At 44.9% G+C, this 15,824-nt stretch overlaps 1 protein-coding gene across 1 annotated transcript in view; it reads right to left on the reverse strand.

Annotated features, from left to right (window-relative positions):
* The window catches only part of VPS13D (vacuolar protein sorting 13 homolog D), a 91,676-nt gene extending 78,433 nt beyond the window's left edge, over positions 1 to 13,243 (reverse strand). The window contains exons 1-12 of the mRNA XM_058161043.1: positions 13,128 to 13,243; positions 9,073 to 9,276; positions 8,172 to 8,246; positions 7,311 to 7,501; positions 6,942 to 7,022; positions 6,073 to 6,189; positions 5,516 to 5,620; positions 4,821 to 4,991; positions 3,411 to 3,511; positions 1,980 to 2,148; positions 1,238 to 1,330; positions 137 to 353 (exon numbers count right to left, since the gene is read on the reverse strand). Coding sequence (XP_058017026.1) covers positions 137 to 353; positions 1,238 to 1,330; positions 1,980 to 2,148; positions 3,411 to 3,511; positions 4,821 to 4,991; positions 5,516 to 5,620; positions 6,073 to 6,189; positions 6,942 to 7,022; positions 7,311 to 7,501; positions 8,172 to 8,246; positions 9,073 to 9,169 — 1,417 coding nt within the window. The 5' untranslated portion in view covers positions 9,170 to 9,276; positions 13,128 to 13,243. The remainder of the gene's footprint in view (positions 1 to 136; positions 354 to 1,237; positions 1,331 to 1,979; positions 2,149 to 3,410; positions 3,512 to 4,820; positions 4,992 to 5,515; positions 5,621 to 6,072; positions 6,190 to 6,941; positions 7,023 to 7,310; positions 7,502 to 8,171; positions 8,247 to 9,072; positions 9,277 to 13,127) is intronic.
* Between the last annotated feature and the right edge of the window lie 2,581 nt (positions 13,244 to 15,824).

Below are 15,824 nucleotides of genomic sequence, written 5' to 3' on the forward strand. Positions count from 1 at the left end.
CACTGATGATGTTACTTAATGGGCTCATGAAACGTCTGCAAGAAAATAACTAAGTTCGGAGAACACCTAGGTGTTGTCTGTATCCAGGGAAACACAATTTTTCAGCTCATACTGCATCCCCTCCCCCTCCCCGTACCCGTAACCTCCTCCGGCCGCCACTCTTCTGCTGCGTCCGATAGGAGCCCTTCGATGGTCTTGGTTTCCAGCGCTTCTTGGGACTGGCTGTGCCAACCTCCCCATCCTGGGAACCAGGACTGAAGGTACCGCAGCATCCCGCTGCTGCTGTTCCGGCTGCCTTCCACTTCCGTCTCCGACACGGAATCCAGAGAATCGGACAAGGGCTTCTTAATGCTCTGTAGGAGAATAAGTACACCGTGAACCGAGTTTTTTTAAAAAAAGAATGCAATTAACATGGATTATGCCATGTTTGTGGCAAACGCATTCCAGCTCAAATAGACATATATGTCTATTTGAGCAACAAAGATGATTAGGGGACTGGAGGCTAAAACATAATGAAGAACGGTTGCAGGAACTGGGCATGGCTAGTTTAATGAAAAGAAGGACCAGGGGAGACATGATAGCAGTCTTCCAATATCTCAGGGGTTCCCACAAAGAAGAGGGAGTCGGGCTGTTCTCCAAAGCACCCGAGGGTAGAACAAGAAGCAATGGGTGGAAACTAAGCAAGGAGAGAAGCAACTTAGAACTAAGGAGGAATTTCCTGACAGTTACAACAATTAATCAGTGGAACAACTTGCCTCCAAAAGTTGTCGGTGATCCAACACTGGAGGTTTTTAAGAAGAGACTGGACAGCCATATTGTCCAATGAATGCCCAATGGCCATTGAAATGAAGCCATTTGGCTTTCCTGCCTAAGCAGATGGCTGGACTAGAAGACCTCCAAGGTCCCTTCCAACTCTGTTATTCTATTAGACAACACATCCTGCAGTTTTACATGAGACCCTCTCCCTCCACCGAAGCTGTCTTGCAAACGGGCACTGCAACTGGAAAGTAGGGAATCTGCTTGTCTTCCCACCGTACCTATTTATCTACTCACGCAGAACGTCCTTTCGAGCTGCTTAGGTGGGTTGAAGGTGAGGCAGGTGACGGGAGCTCACCCCGCCACACAGTGCTGGGACTCAAACCGCGGGAGCCAAGACCATCTCCAGAGCGGTTAAGCCACTGAGCCACCGCGTTTCTCTCACTAGTGATCGACCTCTAGCCCAACACCTTGGACTCACCTCAGCCAGCTCCTGGAACTGGTTGTAAACTATTTCCCGTAGGATTTTCAGCTCCTCAAACGTCTGCTCGTCTTCAATGCGTTCCACTTCCTCCTGCAGGCAGGAAAGGAAACCGTGAGAAACTGCTAAGAAAACGCAGGCAGTCCTCGACGTAAGACCAGAATCGATGTCACTGAGTGAGACAGTTGTTAAGTGAGTTTTGCTCTGTTGTACAACCTTTCTCGCCACAGTTGTTAAGTGAATTGCCGCAGCTGTTACGTTAGTAAAGAGGTTGTTAAGTGAATCACTGCAGCTGTTACGTTAGTAAAGAGGTTGTTAAGTGAATCACTGCAGCTGTTACATTAGTAAAGAGGTTGTTAAGTGAATCTGGTCTCCCCCTTTGACTTATCAGAAGATGGCAAACGGGAATCACACGATCCCGGGACATTGCAACCCGCCGTAAATATGAGCCGGTTACCAAGAGCCTGAATTTTTATCCCGCGACCAGAGGGAAGCTGCAATGGCCCATGTCAAAAACAATCCTAAGTCATTTTTTCAGTGCCATCGCTCACTTTGAACGGTCACTAAACGGAGAGTTGTAAGTCAAGAGCTATCTGTAATCAGAGACGGCACTTTCAGATTACAACCACGCGTGGCAGCTGGAAGTACGACCACGTCATGTCATATTTGATGTACAGCCACGCACGACAGCTTGGCGTACGACCACGCACGGCCAACTCAAGATGTCACCGACTCCCAGTACCTGCTCCTCCTCCGTAAGCGGCAACTCCTTCAACTTCTTGTAGTACAGCTCCGTGTACAGGACCGCATCGCGGGCCCGGTGCGATGCGAATTCCCAGGAATAACGCTCTTTCTGCTCTCTGATCTCGGCCAGGTGGGAGTTTAGAGCAAAGAGCCACCACTCTCGACAGCTGGAACGAGACAAACGAAACAACTTGGTGGCCGGGTGAAGGAGGCGGATGTTGTGGTCTGCCGGCAGCCCTGCGGAGCTGGCAGCCGAGTCGGACAGTGAGGAGGCTGGGGAGGACAATGGGCCAGTCCTGGAGTCAGGGGAAGGCCCGGATGAGGGCTCTGCATCGGAGGCAGAGATGGGGAAGCCTCCAGAGGAGGACAGCAGAGAGGCAGAGGAACAGGAGGAGCCTGTTCCTAGTGCATGCATGAGAAGAGCTGCCAGAAGGCAAGAGCAGCTGAAGCAAAAAGGACAACTCAGGAGTAAGGCCAGGAGATGATTGGCCCCTCCCATAAGGCTTAAAAGAGCAGCAACGAGCCCTTGGGGGGTTTGTAGAAAAGCAACATTGATTCCATTGCTTCTTGTCAGCGTCTCTTGAACTTTGCGGGGTTTCTGCCGAGAAAAGCCTTTGGCAGGCTGCCAAAGACAACAAAGGTTGGTGATAAGGCCGAAGGAGCGTTTATGAAGAATCTATGTTGGACTAAGCTGAGACTGAATTAATTCACAGCTGTTTTAATAAAATAAGTTTGTTCAGGACTAAATGTGTTTGGTAATCACTCCTTGGGCCTCGGTCACGACAGTGGACATTAAAAAGAAGCCCCCGAAATCCCCCTAAATCTGTCGTTCTCAGCTGGTGGCCTCTGGACCCCTGGGGAAGGGGGAGCATGACGTCGTGCTAGGGGCTCCACAAAGGCTTGAAAAAACTGTTATGATTTCGATCTTAAGTCTTGGGGGATGGTGGCCCATGACCAGTAAGGGTATTGAAACAAAAGGTTGAGAACTTACTAAATTAATAAAAATAATAACAGACAGCTGCGATGGCTTGTGGGATTGTGGGTTTCTTTTAGGGGAAATGCTGGTTAAAGTCAAATTACACAAACCCAAAAAACCCATTTTAGGTTTGTCAATGCGAATCCTTGTCCTCTGCCTGTATCCAAAGTAAACCTAATTATGTATAAACAGGCATTTATTTTGATCTCTCCTCGACCCCTTTAGGAACAAAATAATAATAATTCAAGAGTTTGGTAGCCACTTTTTCTAAATGGATTTCAGCCGAAGGCGTTAAGTCTTGGCGAGCTGTAAATCGAATTAAATCGGGAAAATTTCCTCCAGATTCTTGATTAACACAGCTTTTCTCCTCTATTTTAGAAAGTGTTATCTAAATTTGTGGAGGGAGTTAAACTGAACAGGGTATTTCATAAACGAAGAAAAAATAACTCGTACTTTCCGGTCACTGGGACTTTTGGTCTCCATTTCCTGAATTTGAGCTGTCGTTCTTTTCTATCTAATTCTTTCAGGAAGTCCATAATTTGGCGGTACTGCATCTGAATGAATAAAATAAGGTATAATGGTTCATTAGGGCAGTCGATGGAGAAGCCTCCTAGCATTAAAACAATGCAGAAGGAAAACCAATATTTTTCATTCAAATAAAGCATTACTTGCTTTAGGTAACTGAAGGTTCATTGTACAGATAGTCCTCGACTTACGGCCACGAATCGAGCCCAGAATTTCTGTAGCTAAGCCAGACAGTTGTTACGGGAGTTTCGCCCCATTTTATGGCCTTTCCTGGCCACCGTTGTTAAGCGAATCGCTAGCACATGGCTGTGAAGTGAATTTGGCTTCCCCGTTTTGTCAGGTCGCAAAAGGGGATCGTGTGACCCCCCCCCCGGGATGCTGCGACCGTCGTTAAGCGTGACTCAATTAGCAAGTGGCTGAAGTTTGATCAGGTGACTAAGGGGATGTTGCAACGGTCGTAAGTGTGAAAAATGGCCGTCAATCAATTTTTCCAGTGTCGACGTAACTTCAAATGGTCGCTGAACAAGCAAGTTAGTTGTAACCAAAGAACTATTTATACGAAGAAAGTCAACGGGAGGGAATGTATACATTGGTTCGGTAGTTTTCTGCCAAAGCCAAATAAAATCGTAATTTTTTGGCAGTTTTTTTCAAGGAAGGAACCATCTGAAGTCGTGAGGTTATATGCTGGTTCTCATTTAACAATCACTCGTTTAGTGACCATTTGAAGTTACGATGGCGCCCAGCGGGGGGTGGGGACTTAGGATGGGTCTTCGTAGTTGCGGCCATCACTACGTAATTGACAACTGGATTGCAGCAGCCGCGTTGCAGCCTCCCGCAGTCAGACCACCGGCACTTCCAAGCGTCATCGCCAGCGAAGTCACTGGGGAAGCCGTCGGGAAGTCAGGAATGGTGGCTGCGGATTGCTGCGACCATGAGGGATTTGCCCTATTGATGGCAATCTGGGTTTCCAGTCATGTTTTATGACTGTGTTGCTTAGCAACTGCCAGTCTCAATTACCGTTGTTCAGCGAGGACTACCTTTTTTTTTCTTTTCTTTTTTAACGATTCTGCATTCCCTTAATTCGGGAATGGAAGGGGGCGACTGAATGGAGCTGAGCATTTACTGGCCGGATGCCCTTCCTGACGCCTATGCAGAGTTCACAGCAAATATTTTCTTCTTCGCGCCCTGAGAAATATCAACCCAGGAATCAAACTCTCCCCGTTTCGAGTGGGAGGAGACCGTCATCACTACTAGGTGGCCACGCCACTCAAAGTGGGGGGACTCCCTGTAGCAGAACGTAAACCAATTTCCGAGAGGAGTTTTTATTTTTTCCTCCACCTGAGAAAGCTTCAAGGGGATTGTTTCCAGCTGGATGTCGAACTCCAAGCGCGGCATGTTCCGCGACCGGAGAGGCTCCTTGGAACAATTTCTCTTGAGGAGGGCAGACGTGCACACGGGCTCCACGATGTAATTGTGATCCCGGCGTTCCATGCTGTTATCCATTGCTTCCTGGAAATCAGAATCACGTTAATTCAGGGTTTTGTTTTTTAAATCTTGCTGATGTTAACAGAATAACAGAGTTGGAAGGGACCTTGTAGGTCATCTAGTCCAACCCCCTCCCACCCAAGCAGGAGACCCTACACCATTTCTGCCAAATGGCAGTCCAGTCTCTTCTTGAAAGCCTCCAGGGATGAAGCTCCCACAACTTCCGAAGGCAACTTCAGATCTATAAGTTGATTGTTATCACTGTCAGAAAATTTCTCCTTATTTCCAGGTTGAATCTCTCCTGGATCAGTTTCCATCCATTATTCCTTGTCTGGCCTTCAGGTGCCTTGGAAAATAGCTTGACCCCCTTCCTCCTCTCTGCGGCAGCCCCTCAAATATTGGAAGGCTGCTATCCTGTCTCCCCTGGTCCTTCTCTTCACTAGCCTAGCCATGCTCAGTTCCTGCAACCGTTCCATCATATGTTTTAGCCTCCAGTTCCCTATGTGCACGCACAGAAGTGTTTGGCAGTCAAGAAAGAAGTGAAATACCTGCAGCTCCCCAGGAAGCATGTCTCCCCACAGGGTGCAATGACTGTCCCAGTAGATGCTGAAGTCGGAAATGTCCAGCTGCTTTTTCTTCATTAGTTCTTCCACCTTCAAGTAAGAAAAAAAAATGACACTTTGACCCCATTCTTAAGAACCGTTATTCTTTCCGTACTTCCTGCCTCGCAGCAAAACAATGGCCCTCCTGGGATATCGCGTTCCTCTTGGCGGGCGCGGTCCATCTGCAACTGCCAATGGGGAGTCGCTGGAGAAAGCAATTACAAGAGGGCCGTAAAAGCACTGTGAGGCGGTATATAAGGGCTGCTGCTAACCCCTATTGCAATTCTGTGTTCAAACCACGTTTTATAGGAGTTATCAGAGCAGGCGCTGAGGTTGCTCTATGAGCTACCGTTACAGCCTGAATCATTAAGGGCAACGCCTGGTATACGCTGAGGCTACACCCACCAGGATGTGTATAGGGTGGAAAGAAAGGACAAGGTTGCCATTATCACAACTGTGTGCCCCTATTTGGTCGGCTTAACGGGGGTTTGATGCTTACTCACCGGTTCATCCGGGGCATTTTGCATGGATACGTTTTTGATGCAGATGCCAAAGGCAAAGGGTTGGGATGGATTGGAGACCCCATCCTCAAATCTCAGGTGCACGTCTTGAATGTTTAGCTGAGAAAAACAAGGGGAGGCTTCTCTTTTAATTTTGCTTTCTGAAGGTTGGTGCAAACGTTATCGACAAACAGAGCTGCGGGAAGAATGCTATCCTGCTATCACAGTTAGTCCTCGACTTATGACCGCCAAGGAGCCCAAAAACCCTGTTGCTAAGCGAGACATTGGTTAAGCAAGCTTTGCCCCGTTTTTTGCGAGCTTTCTTGCCACGGTTGCTAAGTGAATCGCCCTGGTTGAGAAGTGAGCATAAGTGAATCGGGCGTCCCCCTTGACTTTGCTTGTCAGATGGTCGCAAAACAGGGACCGCGTGGCCCCTTTTGCGACGGTCATTAAGTATGAACCGAGCGCTACGAAGCGCCTGAATTTTGATCACGCGATCAAAATAATCATAAACAGTCCCAAGTTATTTTTTTTTAATGTGATCACACTGGTTCACGTTAAAATTGAAATTTTGTTGCTTGTTCAAAAGAAAGAAAGTATATATCTACCCATACACAGAGATAACACACATGCGTGTGCGTACACACACACACACACACACACACACAAAGGAACAAGCCTGTGACCAAATTTAAATGTTCCACTTCACTTAGTGACTGTTCGAAATTACAACGTCCCTAAAAAAGGGACTGTTTTTCACTTACGACCGCGGTGGCATCCCCACAGCCGGGGGATCAAAAATTCGGACCGTTGGCCACGGACTCCATTTATGACGATTGCAAGACGAGGACCTCTCCACCTGTTCAACTTACTTCAATGTTCTCCACAATCTTGGTGACAACAGAGGCGGTGACTGAATACCAGTAAGATTCTCCAATCTGCTCCCGTTCTTTCTAAAAAAAGAAGAAAGGCAGGATTCGAACTGGCAGAGAAGACAGATACCCAAGCAAGCACCCTCATAACACTCAACCCCCCGTTTTAATATTAAGGTAATATTTATATTCTAATATTTAATATTAGAATTGATTAGACTGGAATAGAGAATATAAATAAAAATAGAAATAGAAATAGGAATAGGAATAGGAATAGAATAATTTGGGGTTCCGATAAAAGCTGAACGGTAGAGATCGTCCAAGATTATTATTATTTTTAATTTTATTTTAAATAGAAAATGGACTCACCTTCCATTTTTCTTCCAGCGCCAGGAGAAGAGCCTTCTTGTTCTCCTTATCCAGCAATCTCTCGCGTGCTTCCACGAACTCCTCCTCCTTTTCTGGTGAGCCGATGAGGTACAATTTCGAGACCGAGATCACCCAGGGGTCGATGTGGGGACGGTAGAACGGGATCTGCAAGGTGATCTTGCCCACAAATCCTGCGACGGTGGGAGGAGAAACGCGACGTGATCCCCATGCCTGGGTCAAGAGTCTCAGGCCACGTCCGAACGCAAAATGGGCGGAAAGATTCTTAAACGTGGCGCCAGTAATATGCCAGTCAGGGCAGGGGATTCTAACCATGGGCACTTTAAAGACTGGTGGACTTCGACTCCCAGAATTCCCCAGCCAGCCATGGGGAATTCTGGGAGCTGAAGTCCACAAGTCTTAAAAGAACCCACGGTTGGATACCCTCGTGCAGGAGGGCTCCTCTCTCTTTCTCTCTCACTCCCCTCTCTTTCTCTCCTCTCTCTTTTGTTTTCTTTCACTTTCTCTCCTCTCTTTCTTTCTATATCTCTCTCTCCTTTCTTTCACTTACTCTCTTTCTCTTTTGTTATCTTTCTCTCCTCTCATTCTTTTGATCTTTCTCTACTCCCCAGTCTCTCTTACCTACCTTATCTTTCTCTTTTTCTCCTCTTTCCCTTTCCTTTCTTTCGATTTTTCTTTCTCTCCTTTCTTCCCTCCACCCGCCTTTTCCTCTTTTTCATCTTCCCTTTCTTTCTCTCCCCCTCCCTCTCTCTCCCCTTTCCCGCTTTCTTTCTCTCCTTAGCCCCTCTCTCATCTCGCTCCCCCCACCTCTCTTCCTCTCCTCTGTCTCTCTCAAATACCTACCAGCCTTCACTTCAAACGGCAACACTTCCTTCAAGGCATCCTTCTTGAGCGGTAAGTTCTCCAACTCTACAGCCCCTGAAGGAAGGGTGTGGGGGGGGGGGAAAGCCAAAAGAAAGGACAAAAGTAGCAAAACCTAGACAAAACCATCCTTCGGACGATGCCCTGATATCGCGGAATAATCTAGATAAGGGAAAGAGACAAGCTAATGGCTGGCTGCCTTTCATGCACAAAAAGCCACAAAACGTTGCGTTTGAGTTTAGCCGGAGAGCTCTAAGCCCAGACAATGAGGTTTTATCTCAGCGACTGGTGACCGAGTGTGTGAGGTATGAATAGCCAACAAGCCACAGTTTAGCACGGTCACTCGGCCAGCACAATATTAGTAACCTTGACTATCACTAAGTGTTGTATCTTTTTATTCTTGATGAATGCATTTTGTTCTCCTTATGTACACTGAGAGCATATGCACCTAAGACAAATTCCTTGTGTGTCCAATCACACTTGGCCAATAAAAAAAATTCTATTCTATTCTATTTCTATTCTATTCTCTACTCTACTTCTTATTTTATTCTATTCTATTCTATTCTGTTCTATTTCTATTCTATTCTCTGCTCTACTTCTTCTTCTATTCTATTCTGTTCTGTTCTGTTCTATTTTTTATGATAGAGTCTTGTGCGCTGGTTGAGGGACCACCATTCATGCTAAACTGTGGGCTTGTCAGACATGGAAATTAGGGCATTCCAGATGTTGCTGGAATTCCAACGCTTAGCAGGTGAGACCATCTAAAACTTCACCTGGGGCTTACGCGCCATCATGGCCATTATCGGCCAAGCGCTGTTGGCTTATTGCCAGAAGGAAAACCCCGGGCGACAAGATTTGGCCAAAATCTATCCAGAGGCCTTACCTTTGAGGAGAGCGACCGAGAGCTGGTCTGTGTTCAGGTTACTGACATATTTGCCCAGGTAAGTGTTCAGGACCCACGCAATCAACCCTTCCAACATGGCTAACTCCTAAGGAGGAGACGAGACTCAGTTCATCATTCCCAGGTTTTTCCTTCCATGGTTCAGATGGCGCAGGAGCCAACGCTGGTTGGTCGACACTTGCCGGTCTGTGAAAACAGGCCCAGAGAGAAACCCGATTAAAAGCGTGCTTTCTCACACTTTGCTCTATGTTTGCACGCTTTTGGATGGCAGGCCAATAAGTTTTGTTTAAACGTAATAACTGGGTTACTGTCATTGCAGTGTTTCTCAACTTCAGCGACTTCGAGATGAGTGGCCTTCAATTCCCAGAATTTTCCTGCCAGCCATCTTAACAACAACAACAAAAAGGGTGGTTTTAATTTCCTTAAGAAAAGCTCAACCTTTGACGGGGAAAAATAGTCTGTTTCTTACTCTACTCTACTCTTATCACTGGTTAGAGTTGCTATTTATTTATTTTTTAAATCGGCCCCGATTTCTACCGAAAAGGATAAATTCTATATGAAGAATTTTTTATTATTTTGCTTTATCCTATTGCACTGGTATTTTTTTTAATATCTTGTTTTTTTAATTTCTGTCTTCTTAAGTTTTATGTGAGTGAGCCACCGCTTCAGGAAAGGAAAGGAAGAGAGAGAAGAATGGAATGGAGAAATAAGGAAGGGAAGGGAAGAGAAGATAGAAGAAGGAAAGGAAAGGAAGAGAGAAAAGAATGGAATGGAGGAATAAGGAAGGGAAGGGAAGGGAAAGGAAAGGAAGAGAGAGAAGAATGGAATGGAGGAAGGAAGGAAGGGAAGGGAAGAGAGAGAAGAATGGAAGGAAGTTAGGAAGAAAGGAAGGAAGGAAGGAGGGAAAGGAAAGGAAAGGAAAGGGGAAAGAAAAAAGAAGAAGGGAAGGGGAGAAGAGAAGGGAGGGAAGAGAAAAAACTGGGAATGGAAGGGAAAGGAAGAGAGAGAAGAATGGAATGGAGGAAGGAAGGAAGGAAGGAAGGAAGGAGAAGGAAAGGAAAGGAAAAATAGAAGGAAGGGAGAAGAGAAGGAAGGAAGAGAAAAACTGGGAGTGGAAGGAAGGAAAGGAAGGGAGGAAAGGAGAAGGAACAGGGAATGAAGGAAAAAAGGGTAGGGAAAGGAAGGAAGGAAGGAAGGAGAAAGAGAATGAAAGAGGGAGGGTGGGAAGGAAGGAAGGAAGGAAGGAGAAATAGAGAGAGAGGAAAGAGAAAGGAAGGAAGGAGAAAAGAATGGAATGGAGGAATAAGGAAGGGAAGGGAAGGGAAAGGAAAGGAAGAGAGAGAAGAATGGAATGGAGGAAGGAAGGAAGGGAAGGGAAGGGAAGAGAGAGAAGAATGGAAGGAAGTTAGGAAGAAAGGAAGGAAGGACGGAAGGAAAGGAAAGGAAAGGGGAAAGAAAAAAGTAGAAGGGAAGGGGAGAAGAGAAGGGAGGGAAGAGAAAAAACTGGGAATGGAAGGGAAAGGAAGAGAGAGAAGAATGGAATGGAGGAAGGAAGGAAGGGAAAGGAAAGGAAGAGAGAGAAGAATGGAATGGAGTTAGGAAGGAAGGAAGGGAAGGGATGGGAAGGAAAGGAAAGGGGAAAGGAAAAAGTAGAAGGGAAGGGGAGAAGAGAAGGGAGGGAAGAGAAAAAACTGGGAGTGGAAGGGAAGGGAAAGGAAGGGAGGAAAGGAGAAGGAACAGGGAACAAAGGAAAAAAAGGGTAGGGGAAAGGGAAGGAAGGAAGGAAGGAGAAATAGAGAGAGAGGAAAGAGAAAGGAAGGAAGGAGAAAAGGAAGGGACATTAAACAATACATTAATTTCAAGTCAAACTGGTACGGAGAGGGTAGGAGGGAGGGAGAGGCAGTGGCCCTTTAGACAACAACACAAACACACACTTTTCCAGGCTCTTCTTCCTCGCCCAGCCCGCCCCCCACTTTCCGTGGGTGGGGAGGAAGAGAAAAAAATGCCGTAATACTTGTCTATCACACCCAGATCAAAAGATACAGCGCTATAAAAGCCCAGGCGCTGTGCCAAGAATTGGCCGGCTGAAAGTTATTTTCCCCTTGGGAACGAGAGGAAAAAAAAAAAAAACCAGGTTAAAAACTTTTGCAACTCCATTATAAAAGCGGGCAACGAGGGCCAAACAAGATGGACTTTGTAGTACCAGCAACATGGGACATTGCGGTACTGTTGTGCTTGCTAACTACAGCAACGACCCATTTCTCCTTCCCTTCAAATTGGGGGGGTGGGGAAGAGAAAGTAAATTTATCTTCTATGTTATTGGAAAAAAGGAACAGCGGCAAACGCAAGCGTTCCTCGACTTACGACCACAAAGTCTGTGTTGCTAAGGGAGACGTTGGTTCAGTGAGTTTGGCCCCCTTTTTCCGAACTTTCTTGTCGCGGTTTTAACAAACAAACTTTCTTTGTCGCGGTTTTGAATCTGGCTTCTTGCAAAAGGGGATCGTGCGACACCCCCCTGGGACGCTGCGACCGTCATAAATCCGAGTCGGTTGCCAAGCGTCTGTGGTTTTTTGATCATGTGACTGGGGGGAAGCGGCACCGGTCGTTAAGTGTGAAAAAAACGCCCTGAGTCGCTTTTTTCGGCATTGTCGTGACTCCCAACGGTCACTAAATGAATGGCTGTAACTCAAGGATTACCTGTAGTGACAATGAAACAGTGAATAGATCCCGAAACAGATTAACAGAGTGAGAAGGGACCTTGTAGGTCATCTAGTCCAACCCCAGTGGTTTTTTGTTTGTTTGTTTGTTTTCTCCTACTAAGAAGCAAGAAAAAAAGGAAAATTTAGGAAGCAGCAACAGGAAGAAGCCTGAGGAGTGAAGGTGATGCTCCCGGCCTACTTTGCAGGGCTGTTGGAAGACATAAAAAATTAGAAATAATAAGTAATTTTATTATTTATTATTTATTATTCTCCCATCTACCCCACTTTCCTGGCCCGGCGACAACTTTATTCCTACAAGCAGTCCTCGATTTACAACAATTTCATTTAGTGGCCATTTGAAGTTGCGACGGCACTGATAAAAGCAATTTAGGACCGTTTTCCACACTTACGACCGTCGCAGCATCCCATGATTTCCATTCAGGGGCTTGGCAACTGACTCGTATTTATGACGGTGTCCCCGGCAGGTCACGCGATCCTCTTTTGCGACCTTTTGACCCCAGCCAAGTCCATGGGGGGGGAGAGCCGGATTCACTTAGCGACCGTGCGTCTCACTTGATCAGCCACAGGGATTCGCTTAACAACCGGGGTGAGAACGTCGTGACCCAAATGGAGAAGACTCGTATTTACGACGTTTGATCCGAATGCCTGATGACCGACTCACATTTACGACGGCAGCCGACTCGTATTTATGTCAATCGCAGCCGTCTTGGTGTGTGTGTGTATGTCACGCGATCCCCCTTTTGCGATCGCCTGGCCAAGCAAAGCCTGGGGGGGGGGGAAAGCCCGTTTCACTTAACGACCGGGTTACTCCATGAACGACGGAAGCGATTCGCTTAACAACCAGGCGACTCGCTTAATGACCGCAGCGAGAGAGGTCGTCCAACGGGGCGGAGCTCACTCAGCATTGGCCACTGGGGAGGGGGAGGGGGGGGCTTCAGCTGTGGTCATAAGTCGAGGACTGACTTCAGGGGAAGGGAATAGACCAAAAAAAGGAAAAGGAAACTTTTGGGAGGGGCTTATTTTATTTTATTTTATATTTTTGTGGCGGGAGGAAATTAAATGTGCCTGGTGGGGAAGTAATTGGCGCTGGCCCACCTCGCAGGGCCGGCGTTGAGAGGGGGGCGAGGGGCGGGGGCGCTCCTCCGCGCTCCCCCCTCCCCTTCCTTTCCCGACATGCTTTGCGCCAGCTGAGGTAAAAGCCGTCACCGCCTTTTTCGGGCCGGGAGGGGGGCGCCGCTTACCGCTCCCCCTCCCCGGGCCCCCGCCCCGCCTGAGGACCCCCCGCCCGGCGACCCCCGCCCCGGCCTTGCTCCGTACCTGCGACGCTGCTGGCGGCACGGCGGCGGCCCCGCCGGAAGTCCCGCCCCGCGCAGCCCCGACGGACGAGCGCCGAGCGGCCGGATCGGCCGGCCCCCCCTCCCACGGGCGGGGGAGGGAGAGGAAGTGGCGGTTGCCGTGGCGACGGAGGGAAGGGGCGGGCGTGGGGGGCGGGGCTTCTTCTCACAGCAGAGGCTGAAGGCTGAGCCAGCAGAGGGCGGTGTCGAGCCAAGCTCGGAGAATAGGACGTAGGATATGGAATATAAGGCTAGAGATTACAGGATATAAACTTTAGAATAAAGAATATGGGATATAAAATATAGGATATAGATTATAGGATATAAATTATAGACTGTAGGATATAGAATATGGAATATAGGATATAAACTATAGGATAAAGAATGTAGGATATAAACTATAGGATATATAGATTGTAGGATATAGGATATTAATTATAGACTATAGGATATAGAATATGGAATATAGATTATAAAATAAAGAATATAGAATATGGAATATAGGATATAAACTATAGAATAAAGAATATAGAATATAGAATAGAATAGAATTTTTTATTGGCCAAGTGTGATTGGACACACAAGGAATTTGTCTTGGTGCATATGCTCTCAGTGTACATAAAAGAAAAGACACCTTCATCAAGGTACAACATTTACAACACAGATGATGGTCAATATATCAATATAACTCATAAGGATAGTTATATATAAACTATATATATACTATATATATAGTTTATATATATATAAACTATATATAAAACTATAAATATATATAAACTATATATAAACTATATATAAAACTATATATATTTATAAAAATATATAAACTATATATAAAACTATATATATAAACTATAGAATAAAGAATATAGAATATGGAATATGGAATATAGGATATAAACTATAGAATAAAGAATATAGGATATAGAATATGGAATATAGGATATAAACTATAGAATATAGAATATAGAATATGGAATATAGGATATAAACTATAGAATAAAGAATATAGGATATAAACTATAGGATATAGATTGTAGGATATAGACTATAGCATATAGGATATAAACTATAGAATAAAGAATATAGGATATAGAATATGGAATATAGGAGATAAACTATAGAATAAAGAATATAGAATATAAATTATAGAATAAAGAATATAGGATATAGAATATGGAATATAGGATATAGAATATGGAATATAGGAGATAAACTATAGAATAAAGAATATAGAATATAAATTATAGAATAAAGAATATAGGATATAGAATATGGAATATAGGATATAAACTATAGAATAAAGAATATAGGATATAAACTATAGGATATAGATTGTAGGATACAGAATATGGGATATAGGATATAGATTATAGGATATAGACTATAGCAAATAGAATATAAACTACAGAATAAAGAATATAGGATATAGAATACGGAATATAGGATATAGATTATAGGATATCGAATAAAGAATATAGGATATAAACTATAAAGAATATAGAATATGGAATATAGGATATATATTATAGACTAGGATATAGAATATAAAATATATAGACTATAGAGTATAAAATATAGGATATATAGGATAGGATAGGATATAGAACATAAAATATAGAATATGGAATGGAATGGAATAGAATAGTGGAATGGAACAGAACGGAACAGAATATGGAATGGAATGGAACGGAATAGAATAGAACAGAATAGAAGAATACAGAATACATAGAATAGAATGCAGAAAAATGCAGAATAGAATAGAGTAGATAATAGAACAGAAACTTTGTCACTTTAAATGTACACAAACCAGCATACATTAAAATGAAATTTTGTTGCATTCAGCTCTCAAATGATAAACTATTATGGATATGTACACAAACATATGACCCAGTGAAACATCACAGAACGGGCTTGGTGATGGGAAGGAGCACCACCAGGAGATCCACAGGGGTTTAAAAAAAAAAGGATCGCCGGAATAGGTCGCTGGAGACCCCCTCAAACTAAGACATTTGCACCAAAAAAGGAAGGTGTGTATTAGCGGGGCCTCTGTAGTGAAGGGAGGCATGGTGTCCAGTGTCATCTGTAGTAAGAAAGATTTGCCACACCTGAAAACGGTGGGGGCTGAACCAACATGTGCACAAATCATCCTAGTTGATCATGGTTTATTGAATAAGCCATGATTGGTGGTGTTTACAGCGGGCCAACTAACACCGGCCACAGCAAAACCCTTCAGGTTAGGCTAAACTTGTTAGAGACGGGTGAGTCTCGAACAAAAGTTTAGATTAGACTTGTATCTCCATCACAATTGTCCCAAAAATGCTTTTCCTCCAAAAAGCAATTGGATTTTCTTAGGGTTTTTTTCTTTCTTTCTCCCCTTCGCTTCTCATCCGGAACTGAAGAAGCTTCTTGGATGAGAAGTAAAATGTTTTCAAGGGGGGAAAAAAAAACACCAAGAAAATCCAGTCCCGAAGGTTTAATAATTCGTTTCTCAAATTCGGTTTGCATGCTGAAATTAGGAAGGCAACGTAAATTGGGCCAGCTTTTGATAACCTGGAAACATTTATTCATCGGCCACGCAAGATAATTCGGAGGCCAGGCTGGTGAATGTAAGATGTTGTGCAAAAAAAACAAACAAAACCCAACAACCACCAAGCAAAACCTGTGGTTTTCTATC

This window comes from Ahaetulla prasina, chromosome 18 (assembly GCF_028640845.1).
Source record: "Ahaetulla prasina isolate Xishuangbanna chromosome 18, ASM2864084v1, whole genome shotgun sequence".
NCBI classification, from domain to species: Eukaryota; Metazoa; Chordata; class Lepidosauria; order Squamata; family Colubridae; genus Ahaetulla; species Ahaetulla prasina.